Here is a 14,238-nt window from a genome sequence, read left to right as displayed (position 1 = left end):
GGGCCTGGGAGGCTTCCCTCCACCTGTCTGTCCATTGTCAATCTGTCCGCCTGTCCCAGGCCTCACAGCTCTCTCCCTGCCGCAGACCTTCATCGTGCTCAACAAGGGCAAGGCCATCTTCCGCTTCTCTGCCACACCTGCTCTCTACGTGCTGAGCCCCTTCAGCACCCTCAGACGCTGCGCCATCAAGGTGCTCATCCACTCATATCCTGCCCGAGTGGGGCGAGCGCAGGGGCGGGGAAAGGCAGGGAGGGGGCGGGGATGGGCGGGGGGCCCTCTTTCCACCTCCCCTCCCCACCTGCTCCCTCACTTTCCTTGACTCTCCCCCCGACGCTGTTCAGCATGTTCATCATGATCACCATCTTGACCAACTGCGTGTTCATGACCATGAGCGACCCGCCCTCCTGGTCCAAGCATGTGGAGTAAGTCTCCCCCTCCCCCGTTGCCCCGGTCCCAGGTGTCTGCCCGTCCCAGGTGTGCACTCTGAGGATGCCCAGAGTGAAACCGCTCTTGTCTTCCAGGGAGACAAACACTGTCACTGCCACCCCCATCCGCACACACCTTAAGACCCTGGAAAGGCACACACTGTCACTCTCACCAATGTCCTCAGCCCCTGGGTGGCATATGTCATTTCTGTGCCCTCCTTCCCAGGAGGTCCATCACTGCCACCCACACCCAGGTGTGACATGGCTGGCCCTGGCCGGCCCTCTCCCTGCCAGGTACACCTTCACAGGGATCTACACCTTTGAGTCCCTCATCAAGATCCTGGCCCGAGGCTTTTGCATCGAAGACTTCACATTCCTCCGGGACCCCTGGAACTGGCTGGACTTCAGCGTCATCATGATGGCGTGAGCAGGGCCCCGAGGGCGTCCTGAGGCTGATGAGGGTGAGGGGAGGGGGCCAGGCCTCAGAGAGGGCAGCTGAGTGGGTCAGCCCTCAGAGGGTGGACGGCAGGGCCGTGGGTCCAGCTTGCAGATAGTGGGCTGCACAATTCTAGGAGCTGCCGTTCCCAGGGTCTGGCTGGCAGGCTGCCCCGGTGCCCCTACACATAGCGCATATGACCACACACAGCAGCCCTGAGCCCTAGTGCCACGGGCCCCCACCGGGGGAGCTGGGCTACCCTTGCTAACCCCGCTCCTCAGCAAAGCTCCTGCACTGTCTTCCCCACCTCTCAGGCCCCGGTAGGAAACTTGCTGTGCCTGACCTGTCCCCCCCGCATCTCCACGGTAACCCCAACTACAAGGATTCCTTGGGAATCCTCATTCTGGGCCTGGAGAACCTGTGACTTCTGCCCTACCACCCACCCCCGGCTCTGACACAGCCCTCGCCCCAACCTCCCCACCCAGGTACCTGACGGAGTTTGTGGACTTGGGCAACATCTCAGCCCTGAGAACCTTCCGGGTGCTGCGGGCCCTGAAAACCATCACAGTCATCCCAGGTACTGGGGAGGAGCAGGGACCCTCTGCCCAGGCCATCAGGCCTCCCCCCTCACCCAGGCCTGGAACCAGGCACTCAAGTTCTATGACCCAGAGTCACAACCGTCCCAGGTGGTGTAGGACCCACACCAAAGCCTGGACACAGAGGGGCCCCTGTGGCCAGAGAGGAGAAGGGGCCCCAGGTGGGAGGATGGGTTTTGAGAGGCAGCATAGCAAGGTGGTTAGAGCACAGATTCTGGAGCCAGACTGCCTGGGTTCAATTCCCACCTCCACCATTTCCTAACTTTGACCTTGGGTAAGTGGCTTCCCTGTCTGCCTCAATTTCCGTATCTGTGAAATGTGCATAATAACAGTACCACTCATCCGGTTGTTATGAGAATTCAAAGCCTTGATAGCAATAAGGTGCTTAGAACAATGCCTGGCCCAGGGTATGTGTATTCAATAAAATAAGCAGACTGGGCAGAGCAGAGACCTCCACCTGAGAGAGACACAGAGAATCAGTGATGGAAAGTCCCAGCCCTGTGGGCTCGATAATGAACACGCCACATACCCACTGAGCAATCAGGCCAGGGCAATTCCAAAGTAATGCATCAAGAAGCATGAAATAACTAGAATCTGGATCATCCGGACCCTCAAAAAAGCATGTGGAGAAACTGGAGAAGGTTCATTAAAGGAGAGAAAGATGATCTGAAAAGGCATGGAGAACAGACTCTGGGAGGAGGGGAAATTGTGAAGTCTTAGTTCTAGAAAATACCTTAGTTCTCCTCTAGTCCAAAGCCCTCGTGAATTGCAGTTGAAGAAGGAGGGACCCCGGGAAGGAAGAGCTTACTGAAGGCCACACGGCACGTTGGCCCCTGAGTCAAGGCCACAATACCTTCCCTCGGTGCCATGCTTCCAGCATCCTCAGAGCTCAGAGGGTTTTTATAAGGAGGCTGCTGAGCATCTGTTTTCACACCAAGATAAGAAAAAGAAATAAACTAATATTGAAGCAAGAGACACACTGATTAGGCCCGAGGAAGAAGTTATGGTTCTTCCATAAACGATGGAATCTGAGCCTGGAATTCCATACGATTTGGCTATGCCTTTGCCTGTCCAGAGGAGTGGAATGCAATATTGCAAAGTCAGCCTAGAGGTTCTCAGAGTGAACCCTGCTGTTCCTTGGGTGTTAACAGGCACTAAAAGAGAAAGGGGGCTTCCCTGGTGGCGCAGTGGTGGAGAATCCACCTGCCAATGCAGGGGACACGGGTTCGAGCCCTGGTCCGGGAAGATCCCACATGCCGCAGAGCAACTAAGCCCGTGCGCCACAACTACTGAGCCTGCGCTCTAGAGCCCGCGAGGCACAACTACTGAAGCCCGCACGCCTAGAGCCTGTGCTCTTCAACAAGAGAAACCACCGCAGTGAGAAGCCCACAAGCCCGCCCGCAGCAACGAAGACCCAACGCAGCCAAAAATAAACAAATAAATAAATTTACTAAAGAAAAAAAAAGAGAGAGAAAGTGTTCTGTGTCAAATAAGGTGAAACGTGGCATTAAAGTTTTTGTTTCTGTAGGACTTTTCCGAGTCTTTGATAGGCTAATCTACACAAGGACCCTCCAAGAGGGCGCTACAGAGCTCAGCCTTCCCCAAACATGATTGAACCCCTTTTGTTAAGGGCACAGCTTGCTAGATGAGCGTTCTAAGGAACACACTTTGGGAGTGCTGACTTAGCGACATTTATTAAGCTCCACTGTGTGACTGGGTGTTGCTCTCTGAGTCGGGCAACACACTGTGAAGTCTTCATAGTCCCTTCTTCTAGTGGCTGAGATTCGGTGGCCATTCAAGGCTCCAGATGGAGGTTGTAACCAGAGAAGGATGGGGCTAATTTGGGAAGGCTTCGGGCAAGCAGTGCCCCAAGTAAGTCAAGGCTTGAAGGAGATGGAGTAGGCAGAGGCTCGGAGGGGCTAAGTCGGTGAGTTACCCCCTGCCCTGCCCAGCCCCATGCTCTCACCCTCTGTGTGATCAGGGCTGAAGACCATTGTGGGAGCCCTGATCCAGTCGGTGAAAAAGCTGTCAGATGTGATGATCCTCACCGTCTTCTGCCTGAGTGTCTTTGCCCTGGTGGGGCTGCAGCTCTTCATGGGAAACCTGCGGCAGAAGTGTGTGCGCTGGCCCCCGCCCTTCAATGACACCAACACCACGTGGTACGGCAATGACACCTGGTACGGCAATGACACCTGGTATGGCAATGACACCTGGAACAGCCAGGAGAGCTGGGCCAGCAACTCTACCTTTGACTGGGATGCCTACATCAATGACGAAGGTAAGAACGGAGGGTCGGGAGGCCAGTGGGGTCTTTCCCAGCCCCGATGGCAGCCCCTTGTGCGACAAAGAGCATGGAGAAGACCTGACTGTAAATCCATCACTTACCAGCTGGGGCAACCTCTGACAAGTCACTTCATCTCCCCCTCCCTCAGAATCTTTACCTATAAGATGGAGACAACAATACCTTTCTCAAAGGGTTTGTGTGACAACAAATGCCAAATTGCTTTGAAAATCCTAAAGCTTCTGCTATAAAAAGCAGCAGTCCATAGTCCCTAACCTACGTACTCCTTGTTCTCCATCACACCACATGGTTGCACACTGGCAGGGCCACCACCAGGCCCCCACATCCTATTCACATACCCAGACTTCATAGGCCCACACGCACAAGACAACATTCTCATAAAGCCACTCTTACTTCACACTGTGCCTTCTGGCAACTGAGAAAATGGTACCCCTTCTTCAACCTGGCATCCTGGATTCTAGCCGCATCCCCCCTTCAGTTGAGGGTCCTGCACAGGCACATGGTAGCCCCATCCACACACATGCATGCCCCCCACCCCGTATCCCTCTGTGCCCCTGCTGCACCCCACACTAGGCACTGAGCTGACAGCAAAATGTATCTACCCAGAGACCTTGGAACTTGGACCTGCCCTTAAAGGAGAGGGAAGGGGCACCCAGAGAGCATCCATTTGGGGCATGTGGTCCACACAGATGTGTCCACAGGTGCACAGTGGGTACTGTGCCCACAGTGTCCATGTGGTGACATGTTTCCTTTGTGGCCTCTGACTCCCAAAGGGAACTTCTATTTCCTGGAAGGCTCCAATGACGCCCTGCTCTGTGGGAACAGCAGCGACGCTGGGTGAGTGACACTGGCGGGGGTGGGGGTGGGGGCAGTGGAGGGCAGGTGTCCCAGGGTTGTCAGAAGATGGGGGATGATTAGGGATGAGGACCTGGGGTGGATGGAAACGTAAAGAAAATTCATGGGCATGAGGGGAACACTTTCCATTTTTCGGGATGCAGACAAGACGGAAGGATATTTTTCTCTTGGGATCCCCCCATCTATCTCCCGGCTGGAGCTCTCCTTTCTCCCTAAAACCAGCCCCCATCCTATCCCCAGGCGCTGCCCTGAGGGTTACGAGTGCATCAAGGCCGGGCGGAACCCCAACTATGGCTACACCAGCTATGACACCTTCAGCTGGGCCTTCCTGGCTCTCTTCCGCCTCATGACACAGGACTATTGGGAGAACCTCTTCCAGCTGGTACAGCAGCCCCCCGCCCTGCCCCTCAGCCCCACGGCTACCTCCCTCCATCTCCACAGCCTCCTCTGGGCTTGGTGGGGCCCCTAACAAGGCTGTCCCCTCCATGGTACCCCCTAAATGCCCCTACATATGGGTTCTCAGAGCCCTCTGACGCTAGGTACCTGCCCAGATCTGAGCCCCAGCCCTTTCTTCCTTTTCCTCATTTGCCTTAAGAGCTGAGATCTGAGCCAGGCACAGACTCCCAGACCTCACAGTAACCGGTAGGGCAGCTTAGACTCCAACTCTGCCCATACACAATTATTTACCTTCCACTGTTTGCAGGTGGGCAGGTTGGGTCCGGAGCAACAGTGCCTTCTGGTTCCTGGTGATGTTTCTAACATGATGATGTTAATAATAATATTTAGTAATAATAATAATAATAATAATAGCTGCTATTTGCTGAGCTCTTACTAGATGCCAGGCACTACGGGAAAGCTAGGATTCAAGCTGATCCCAAAGCCCGTGTTCACCAATTTTTATCCTGGTTCTCTGATCTCAAGATGTCTGGCTGAGGTCCTCAGGGCTTTCTGAGCCAGGAGACCAGGAAGGTCTGGGTCCTGAGTATATATTTTGAAGCGCCCCAGGATGTGGCTTAGCCTGCCAAGGGTGGCCATACCTTGCCTCAAAAGCCCTCAGACTGCCTGGCTCTGTGAAGGACCCTCTCCTGCATTTACCTATCTGGGCAATGGATGTATGGAGATGGGTGTGGGTGAAAGCAGGCGGATGCCATGTGACGCTTCCTCTCCCTCCCCGACTCCCAGACCCTTCGAGCAGCCGGCAAGACCTACATGATCTTCTTCGTGGTCATCATTTTCCTGGGCTCCTTCTACCTCATCAACCTGATCCTGGCGGTGGTGGCCATGGCATACGCTGAGCAGAACGAGGCCACCTTGGCCGAGAATCAGGAGAAAGAAGAAGAGTTTCAGCAGATGCTGGAGAAATTCAGAAAGCAGCAGGAAGAGCTGGGGAAGGTCTGGACTCAGGGGGAGGAGGCCGAGGATCCAGGGATCTCCCTGCCCCTCGGCCTGGGTGCTCCTGGGCAGGCTGAGGGGGGTCGGGGGAGGCATGGGGTAGGGCCTGCGAGGCAGAGGACGGGGGGCAGAAGGCCCAGGCTGGAGCTTTGGTGGGGGTGGGAGGCATCCAAGCAGTGGAAAGAGTATTTCTCAGCTCAGTGCCTCAGTTTCCCCATATATAACAAAGAATCCGGAGTAGTTAAACCTGACGTAGCCTTCCAGCTCAAATTCCTATGGTTTTATGATTCTTTATGGGCAGCGTACGGGTCCAGGCTGAGGGAGAGGCGGGTCCTGATGAGGCCCCAGGGAGCAGCTGTACATTTACCCATCATGTCATGAAGTGCAGGGTCAGTCAAGGCTTCAGAGAGTGAAGGGTCTTCAGGATGTGTGTCCTCAGTCACTTTGGTCCCTACCCTGTCACCCCACCACCACCGAGGTTGCCGCCCCTGCCCACAGTAAGCTGGGTGCAGGCCAAAAAGAGGGGCCCCCAGCCTGAAAGGCTCAGGAAGAAGCTCTGAGAATCCATTAGTCCATCCCCATGGCTCAGCGATGGACTTTATGTCCATCACCCTTGCTGGTCCACAGGCCAAGGCCGCTCAGGCTCTGGAAGGTAGGGAGGCAGACGAGGACCCAGCCCACGGCAAAGACTGCAACGGCAGCCTGGACACATCAACGGGGGAGAAGGGGCCCCCGAGACCCAGCTGCAGCGCAGACAGCGGCGTCTCAGATGCTATGGAAGGTGAGTGCCTGGCATCCCCATACCCACCCTACTCTGCCTGTCCTGCCCATCAGGCCACTTGGGCTCCCGGGGTGGGGGCCGGGAGGCCCTGGCTGGGCCCAGCTTCAGGACAGTAACTTAATATTGGCATCGAAGAAATGGCCGTGATAAATATAGTCCTGGCTTACCCTGGCCCAATTCTGGCTGCAAGGCCAGGCTGTGGCGGGAACTGGGGGCTTCCGGGAGGCCTTGGGGGCTGCCAAGGCAATGGGGAAGGACAGGATAATAATACTAACCAGGAAGGCCCAATGTTCCGGAAACTGGAGATCCTGTTCCTCAAATATCTTCTGGGTAAAAGTTAAACATCAAAGGTCTCTCTGCCCAGATAGAGTCACAGACTCCCCCAGATCCCTGTGCTGCCCCCCAGGCCTCAGTGGGAGACTAGGATAAGGTAACGAGGAGAGGGTGGCTAGACATACAGACGGATGGATGGATGGATGGATGGGTGGCTGGGCTGAAAGATTAATGAATGGGAAGAGACATGGGTGTGTGGATGGATGAGAGGGAGGGAGGAAGGCAGTAAGGAAAGACAGAGGGAGGAGGAGGAAAGGGGGAAGCAAGGGAAGGAAGATGCAAGGAAATCTGACATAGAAGGGATCGGGTCCTCTCCCCAGGTGTCTCGCCTTGTGCCAGGAAGGACTTGGAGGACTTTGCAAACCTCTAGAGGGCCCCATCCCAGCTGACCTTGTGTGACGGGCATCCAGGTGTCTGTGTGCCCTGCCAGAGAATGCCCCAGGGAATGCTGGGCAGGGCTGGCCGAGGAGGTCACTCAACGTTGTCCTTACTGGGACTGTGGTGGGAAGTCTGGGGCCTCAGACACAGTTTAGGGCACCTGCAGTAGCACCCGGGTTGGGGGTAGGGCTGTTGCTGCCAGAGCAGAATCTGCAGCCTTTGAGAGGTCCGGTTTACTAATTCTTGGATGGGGGTGCGGCTCAACCACCCCCAAACTCTGGGGTGTCCCAATCATGCACTCAAACCCAGGTGTCTATGGGGCTGCCCCCGGCTCCAGTCCCCTTTCCTCACCTGTGACGTGGGGGCACTAACATACTTACCTTATCCATTTCCGGTGGTAATTAAATGAGAGCACGCCCAGGCTGAGAACCCCCAAGGGCAGCAGAGGCCTGGAAGACCAGGAGGAGAAGCAGCGTCACCCATGGGCCTTAAGGAGCCCCAGGGGTTTAGAGCTGGAGTGGCAAGAACAGGGGATGTTTCCAGAAAGCTACCCTGGTGGGAAAGGAAGGACTGGCTGGGGACAGTCTGGAGGGGCCGGCATACTGGCAGTGGGAGGGAGAGCCCTCGGGGGGAACCACGGTTTGCTCCTGAGTGGCGCTGGCCAGCAGCAGGTGGAACTGGGACCCAGCCCCCTGCAGTGGCCTCCCGCCTCTCCCTGGGGGCCCTCGGGCCCCTCCCCAGCCGAGATCGCAGCCCTGGGCCATAGGCAGAGGATGGGAGTCACCCCATCGCGTTAGGGGGTGGGGAGCTCCAGGAAGGCGGAGCTGAAGTAGAACACTGGGAGAGGAGCTTGGGGTAAGGCTGCTGAGGGTGTGGCTTTTTGAGGGTCAGCTAAGGGACAGCGGGTTGTGGGGTGGGGCACTGAGGGGTGGGGCCATGTGGGCGGTGTCTAGAGGGATGGGTCTTGAGGGTGACCCACTGAGAGGCGGGGCTTGGAGTAGGCCTCCCTGAGGGGGTGGGGCTTGAGGTGTGATGCTCTAGGGGGCGGGGCTTGGAAGGTGGGACCAAAGATCTAGGTGGAGGAAGGAGCACGTGAGGGGGGATCCTCATCAGGTATCTGTTTCCACCCTACTCCCAGGGCTGGAAGAGGCCCACCAGAAGTGCCCACCGTGGTGGTACAAGTGTTCCCAGAAAGTGCTCATATGGAACTGCTGCACCCCGTGGATGAAGTTCAAGAATATCATCCACTTGATCGTCATGGACCCCTTCGTGGACCTGGGCATCACCATCTGCATCGTGCTCAACACCCTCTTCATGGCCATGGAGCATTACCCCATGACGGAGCAATTTGACAGAGTGCTCAACGTGGGCAACCTGGTAGGGAGCGGGTGAGGGAGAGGCTGTCCTTCCTGTGCAGGACAGGAGAGGGGCCACAGGGCCCGACGGGCTGTGTGGAAATATGGGGCACGATTAGGGGGCATAAGGGGACAGGCTGGGGTTATTTTCCCAGCATATGGGTATATGGGGGCATGAGTTGATGTACCAGGGATGTACATGGGGTGATCCATGGGATGTGGAATTTGGGTTTCAGGGTACTTGGGGGCAGATAGAATGGGGAGGAGGTGCTTGACCTCTTATTATCAGGATTTCAGGGGCTTTGGGGTCCAGGCCATGCCCTGGAGGCAGAGATGGGGGAGTGAGAGCACAGAGGTACGGGGGGGCTGGATGACAAGTCTCTCCACTTTCAGAGGTTGTTGTGGGGCTAAGAGGGACCAAGGGACCTGGACGTGGGGGCGTAGAGCCATGGGCACCCAGGCTCAAGAGGCCCCAGCTCACCCTGGAGGCCCCAGGGCATAGTCCCCCAGCCCTGAGCCCCCCTGCCCGCTGCCATTTCTCCGGCATGGCCAGGCCAGCTCCCCTCTCCAGCCCTTTCTGCTCTGCTATTGTTGACACACACTGATCCGCCTGCTTATCCCTGCCCATTAGGAGCATTATCACCTCGTTGCCAGCCCCTGTGGAGCCTGACAAAGGGAAAAAGCCGCCTCCTCCTCCAGCCCAGCCCCACCCTTCCCAATTGCCTTTGCAATCTTTCCAGGATGGCGAATGGGCAAGATGCTCCCCCTCCGCTGAGGGCGCGGGGAGCCCAGGAAGAGTCAGATTTGGGGCCTGGGGCAGGACGAGGACTGGGTGGGCAGCACAGGAATCAGGCCCTGGACTCCCCAGCCCGCGAGGCAGGCACGTCCACCCCACGGAGATGCCCGAGGCGGCCGTGGCCAGGCCGGGCCGGAGGAGCAAGGGTGTGCTCTGGACCCGCGGTGCAGCTGCTGGGGTGTGTGTGATGGGCCCGGCCCGCCGCCTGCCCACCCCCTGCTCACACTCTGCTGCTGTCTGGGCACCTGCTACGGCCAGGGACAGCTCCTGGGCGGGGCTCAGCATGTGCCCGGGCAGGCTGTGGACCCAGGGCAGCTGGTGCCCGGCAGGAGGGGGGCCGTGCCCAGGGAGCTTTTAGAGGTTCTGCAGCCCTCAGATGAGTCCAGGGCTCTGGGGGCTCAGCTCTGGCTTCTCACTGATCCTCCGCTTCATCCTCTTTTGGGCCCTGCCTTAGACTTCCGAAGCCACCAAGGTTTTCTGGGTCCTGGGACCCCAGCCAACCAGGGTAGAGAGGCTGTAGGGTGTAGGGACAGGAGACTGAACTAAGCACCCCAAGACCTGGTTTGAGACAGGCTTCTATGTGGGCAGTGTGACCGACAGCTTGCTGCTGACCTCTCCGAGCCTCAATTTCTCAACTCTGGGATGAGCCTGATCATCCCTCCCAACTTCACAGAGGTCGGGATACCGATAAGGTCATAATGTGAACCACAGCATGCTCTATGAGTGTTGAATATTATTATGATTGGGCTGAGGCCCCAGGAAGTCACGTGACACAGGCCAACAGTCCCAAGGCCAGGAATGGACGGGCCCCGGTCTCTGAGTGGTTCCCACTCTGCCCTGTGGCATGGTCGTTCCGCCCCTCACTCACTCACATACACACACCTGTGGGCCGTGGGTACCACTGCCTGCGCCCCTGGGGCTCTGTCATCCTCCCCTCGAGCCCTGGAGGTGGGAGTGGGGTGGGAGGCTCCCGAGGTCCTGTGCCTCTGAGGCTCTGTGACGGGGGCTGCACCCCACCCTGCAGGTCTTCACGGGCATCTTCACAGCAGAGATGGTGCTGAAGCTCATCGCCCTGGACCCCTATGAGTACTTCCAGCAGGGCTGGAACATCTTCGACAGTATCATCGTCACCCTCAGCCTGGTGGAACTGGGCCTGGCCAACGTGCAGGGGCTGTCGGTGCTCCGCTCCTTCCGTCTGGTGCGTGAGACCCTGGCACCCGGGCTGGGGAAGGGTGTGGTGAGGATGCCCGGAGGAAGGGAGGAGAAACTGCCAAGAAGCCAGAGGGCTGGAAGTAAGGCCCCCTCTGCCCTTTGGTCACCACTCTGCCTCTTAGAACCTTTCTTACTGGAAAAAAGGAGAAAGGTGCCCTCCCCCTTATCACACAGAGCTGCTGGGGGACCAAAATGACAGCCCAGGAGCTGACATTTGGGCTTGACTCTTAAGTGACCTTGGGTGGCAGTGGGTTGGGGACTTCAACCCATATTGCAGAGCTGAAAGCTGAGGCTCAGGAAGCTCATCAGTAGTGGAATTGGGACTCCGAATTAGCGTCCTTTCCACTATCCCATAGGGACCTCTCATGCATCCACAAAAGTATAGAGAAGGTAAGATACACCTCTGTGTACCTTTCACCCAGCTCCAACAGCTGTCAACATTCTATAGTTCTTGTTTTATCTGTCCCCCCAATTTTTCTGTGGGGAGTATCTTAAAGCTAATCCTGAGATTTCATTTCACTTGCAAATACTTTAGCCTGTGTACTTAAGAGATAAGGACTCTTTCTTTTGATCACTCGAAGAGGATTAGGGGGTAGGATGTGAGCATTCCCATTTAATAGAGAGGTAAACTGAGGTCTTGCATCCCTCAGTGGGTGGGAGTTGAGCTGTTCAAAAGAGTTCTTTCTGGGAATTCCCTGGTGGTCCAGTGGTTAGGACTCTACACTCTCGCTGCCGAGGGCCTGGGTTCAATCCCTGGTCAGGGAACTACTCTTTCTCCTATAAGGATGGGGCTCTCTTGGGGCTGGGCCAGGGGTCCCTGGGCCTCACCGGCCCCTGCCCTCGCCCTGCCCGGCAGCTGCGGGTCTTCAAGCTGGCCAAGTCGTGGCCAACGTTGAACATGCTCATCAAGATCATCGGCAACTCGGTGGGGGCACTGGGCAACCTGACGCTGGTGCTGGCCATCATCGTGTTCATCTTCGCCGTGGTGGGCATGCAGCTGTTCGGCAAGAGCTACAAGGAGTGCGTGTGCAAGATCGCCGCAGACTGCAACCTGCCCCGCTGGCACATGCACGACTTCTTCCACTCCTTCCTCATCATCTTCCGCATCCTGTGCGGGGAGTGGATCGAGACCATGTGGGACTGCATGGAGGTGGCCGGCCAGGCCATGTGCCTCACCGTCTTCCTCATGGTCATGGTCATCGGCAACCTGGTGGTGAGTGAGGTCGGCTGGGTGGCTCCCCCACCCTCGCCAAGGACACCCAAGTGTCCACCATGTGTCCATGCCTTTATTTCCTTTAAATCAGGCTGTCGTTGAAGGGCCCTTTTCCCATGAGGTTACACTGTGTGAAACCGCCGATGCTTGTTTTCTACCTAACCCCAACCCCAAATGGCAGTTTTGTATGGTTTAACTCAGTGGCTCTCAAATTTTAACCTGCTTAAGAATCACCTGGGAGTTTCTCAGAACGTAGATTCCTGGCCCCATGCCCCAGAGTCAGATGCAGCGGCTCTGGGCTGTGGCCCAGGAACCGGCATTTCTAATGAGCTCTGGGTGATGTCACTGCCGCTGGTACAGGGACCACACTGCGGGTAGTACTGTTGAGACCTAGTGTTTTGGGTAAAGTAACATGATAACTGGAGTCAGACTGACCCATGTTGCAGTCCCGGCTCCTCCGCTGTCTATGTGACCTTGAATGAATCACTGCTCTCTGGTTGGCTGAGTTCTCTAACTTCACGTGGAAGAAAAATGGTAGGCCCCTCAGGGGGTGGCCGGGAGGATTGACTGTGACCGAAGAAGGCACAGTGTGGGGTTGGTACCAGGAACTCCTGGCCCTTTTGTCCTCCTACCCTCTCACCCTCTGTTCCCAGGAATTAGGCCATGGGCGTTGGCAGGATCTGGAGATGGCATGGGCTGCATCCATCCTGCCACTTTCTGTATGCGGGGCTGGTGCAGGGAGGGAGGTGCAGGGGCCCATGAGAAACTGGGTGTGAGGCCATGGTCCAGCTAACCAGAATTTCTGTGGCTGGGGCTAGGGGAGGCATCTCTCCGCACCCTGCCGACTCTGCTTCTCCCCTTCTCGGGGTGGGGTCACTCCTGCCAGGAGAGCTGTGCCCAGCTGCCCCCTGTGGTGGCCGACGCTGCCCCGGGCAACAGGGAGTGGGAAGACACACGTCCCCATGTTCTGCAAAGGCCTGTGGAATCCTTGAGCTGCTGGGTCAGCGCTTCTCAGCTATGGCTGAGCTCCGGCTGGGGGCAGGGGCAGACTGGCGGCGGGGGGTGTCACCTTAATTGAGGAGGGGACCGTGGGAGGGGGTCCCAAGCCCCCAGGGACAGCCAGACAGCAGAACCCAGCCTGGTTGCTCCTGGGAGGGGGGGGTCTTAGGGAGTGGGGAGAGTGAGGGCAGATGTCCCAGCAGAACTTTGGGGCAGGATTCGGGATGGGTGTGTGGGAGCAGGCTCTGAGTAGAAGTTTGTGAGGGCAAGTTTAAGGGCCTGGAGGTGACTGAAAGGGTCTGCAGGGGGTTTCTGTCTGTGTGTGTGTAAACTCAAAAACATTTCAGGCCCCTACTTTGCCACTTGATGACTGGGAAACCTTGAGCAAGTTATTTCTCTCTGGCCTCAGTTTTTCTCATCTGGAAAATGGGGATGATAGGGGTGGTGACCTACTCCACTGGGTGGTCGTAAGGATTACATGACACACGTCCAAGTGCTTAGCAAAGCATTTGGCCCAAGAGGCCAGGGGGGTCCAAATGTTACAGGCGTCAGGGGAGCAGTGGCAGATTCAGTACCCATCACCAACCAGCATCACACTCCTGGTGTTGGGCTCTGCCACGTGCCAGTTCCTGTGCCAGGGGCTTTACGTGTATTATCCCTAATGCTCTTGATGACCCTGTGCGGCAGGTAATGTTGGCTCCGTGCTTCCAGGAGGCACAGCCCAGAACCACACAGCTAGTGCGAAACGGAGCCTGAACTAGGACCTGGGTCTGTGTAACTCCAATAGCAACAGCGTCAATACCAGCAGCAATGGTACCAATGATGAGGTTAGCATCAGCAGTACCAGCGATGACAGCTGACCTCTATTCATGTTTATTCAGCATTCTGAGCACTTTCCTGGTATTGATCTCTTAATGCTCACCGCCCCCTATGAGGGCCGTGCTGTTTTATCGAGCAAAGTCTCAGGGAGGTTGATTAGGAAACTGTGCAGGATTTGAACCCAAGCAGTCTTGCCCCAGAGTCTGGAACCACTGCACTGCACTGCCTCTGTGTGTGTGCCACCCGCACCCTCCCATCACACACACATGCACACGCGTGCACACACACACAGATGCACACACCTACCCACCCTGATGCCCTTCTCCGGCCCAGCTCTGTGGCTCTC

General features: G+C 56.9%; 1 protein-coding gene across 1 annotated transcript in view; it reads left to right on the top strand.

Annotated features, from left to right (window-relative positions):
- The window catches only part of SCN4A (sodium voltage-gated channel alpha subunit 4), a 46,430-nt gene that overhangs the window by 17,672 nt on the left and 14,520 nt on the right, over positions 1 to 14,238 (top strand). Inside the window, exons 3-14 of the mRNA XM_028164905.2 lie at positions 86 to 204; positions 333 to 422; positions 720 to 848; positions 1,347 to 1,438; positions 3,439 to 3,735; positions 4,533 to 4,596; positions 4,855 to 4,996; positions 5,797 to 6,006; positions 6,634 to 6,787; positions 8,637 to 8,875; positions 10,674 to 10,847; positions 11,718 to 12,074. Coding sequence (XP_028020706.2) covers positions 86 to 204; positions 333 to 422; positions 720 to 848; positions 1,347 to 1,438; positions 3,439 to 3,735; positions 4,533 to 4,596; positions 4,855 to 4,996; positions 5,797 to 6,006; positions 6,634 to 6,787; positions 8,637 to 8,875; positions 10,674 to 10,847; positions 11,718 to 12,074 — 2,067 coding nt within the window. The remainder of the gene's footprint in view (positions 1 to 85; positions 205 to 332; positions 423 to 719; positions 849 to 1,346; positions 1,439 to 3,438; positions 3,736 to 4,532; positions 4,597 to 4,854; positions 4,997 to 5,796; positions 6,007 to 6,633; positions 6,788 to 8,636; positions 8,876 to 10,673; positions 10,848 to 11,717; positions 12,075 to 14,238) is intronic.

The sequence above is a fragment of the Balaenoptera acutorostrata genome, chromosome 20, assembly GCF_949987535.1.
Source record: "Balaenoptera acutorostrata chromosome 20, mBalAcu1.1, whole genome shotgun sequence".
Classification (NCBI taxonomy): Eukaryota; Metazoa; Chordata; class Mammalia; order Artiodactyla; family Balaenopteridae; genus Balaenoptera; species Balaenoptera acutorostrata.
The sequence above is the reverse complement of the archived record's forward strand: the minus strand, read 5'-3'. Positions and strand labels throughout refer to the sequence as shown.